Consider the following 1,194-nt stretch of genomic DNA (forward strand, 5'->3'; position numbering starts at 1 on the left):
ATATATATATATATACACACACACATATATATTCTCTCTATATAATAATATGTGTATATATATATATTCAAGAGATAATCTGAACTCCCTGTTTATTGCAGCACCATTCACAAAAGTCAAAATATGGAATCAACATTTTCTGTTATTTTGTAGTAGCAAAGGCCAATTTTTAAACAGCAAGTTATGAAGGTTGGTAAAATTTTACCTAAATTAAGCTGTAAATATAAAGGTCTCCAAGAAGAGTATCTTATAGAAATTTTACATTTATCTTAAAAGCCCAGCAAGATTTTGATATGACCTTACCTTCACTCAAAGTTCATGAATTTGTTCAAAATTCTTAGCAAGTGAAATGCATAATAACATACTAAAAGCAGCATAGCAAAAGTTTAAAGATATGTTTTCATATCTTGTTTGAAATGCCACCCATGTGTGTATCCCTAGAAAAAGCAATAATATGACTACTGAAAGACCAATTATAGGGTGAATACATATTTCATTAACTTTGGTCCCACTACGTTGGGAGAACTGGGAATTGCACCAAATGGCAGGAGCGGTTTGGGATAGGTAGAAGCTAAGAACTCTCAGAAGCAATGACACAAGGAGGAAGAAAAGTGATTCAAGTGTAAACTGAAAGTGTCTAGAAGCCCAAACAGAGAGGCCCGGCTCCACGAGCCACAACATGCAGTTGGCTACCTTGCTCTTCCAGAAGGACCCGCACAGTGGAGTTTTCTTTTACTTTTTTTCTGGCTGCTTCTTCATCTTCTTTAGACCACTGCATGTGATCCCTATTTAAAAAATTAAAAGATTGTAAAACATGCTTTATCCTTGGAGAAAGAAGAAAAAAGGTGACACAGGATCACGTCTTTCATTCCAGATTAGTCAAAGACAAATGATACAAGCTAATTCTATGTTGAATGAATACATTTTGTGACAAATGTTCCTACTGATGGTGCTGGTACAATCCTGGAACTCCTACGGTTCTTCTGTTCAAATCTGTTTGTGCTGCAAGTCTCAGCCACCTTTGGGAAATGGTTGCTGAAGTAATGTCCTCAGAACACCCTGGTGCATGATTATTTGGGTGCTGGTACGGTTTGCTGTTTTTTAGTCTAAGCCCAAATTTATTTGCCTTTTTGTTATTTATGAACAGGGCATTCTTTAATAGTTGTTGTTGTTGTTGTTGTTGCAGTTTTTGGC

The 1,194-nt window shown here is 35.8% G+C and overlaps 1 protein-coding gene across 1 annotated transcript in view; it reads right to left on the bottom strand.

Moving 5' to 3' along the window:
* METTL8 (methyltransferase like 8) overlaps positions 1–1,194 on the bottom strand; it is a 99,344-nt gene that overhangs the window by 29,554 nt on the left and 68,596 nt on the right. The window contains exon 5 of the mRNA XM_003800862.3: positions 694–785. Coding sequence (XP_003800910.1) covers positions 694–785 — 92 coding nt within the window. The remainder of the gene's footprint in view (positions 1–693; positions 786–1,194) is intronic.

The sequence above is a fragment of the Otolemur garnettii genome, unplaced genomic scaffold (genome assembly GCF_000181295.1).
Source record: "Otolemur garnettii isolate 467f Iridium unplaced genomic scaffold, OtoGar3 scaffold00187, whole genome shotgun sequence".
NCBI lineage: Eukaryota > Metazoa > Chordata > Mammalia > Primates > Galagidae > Otolemur > Otolemur garnettii.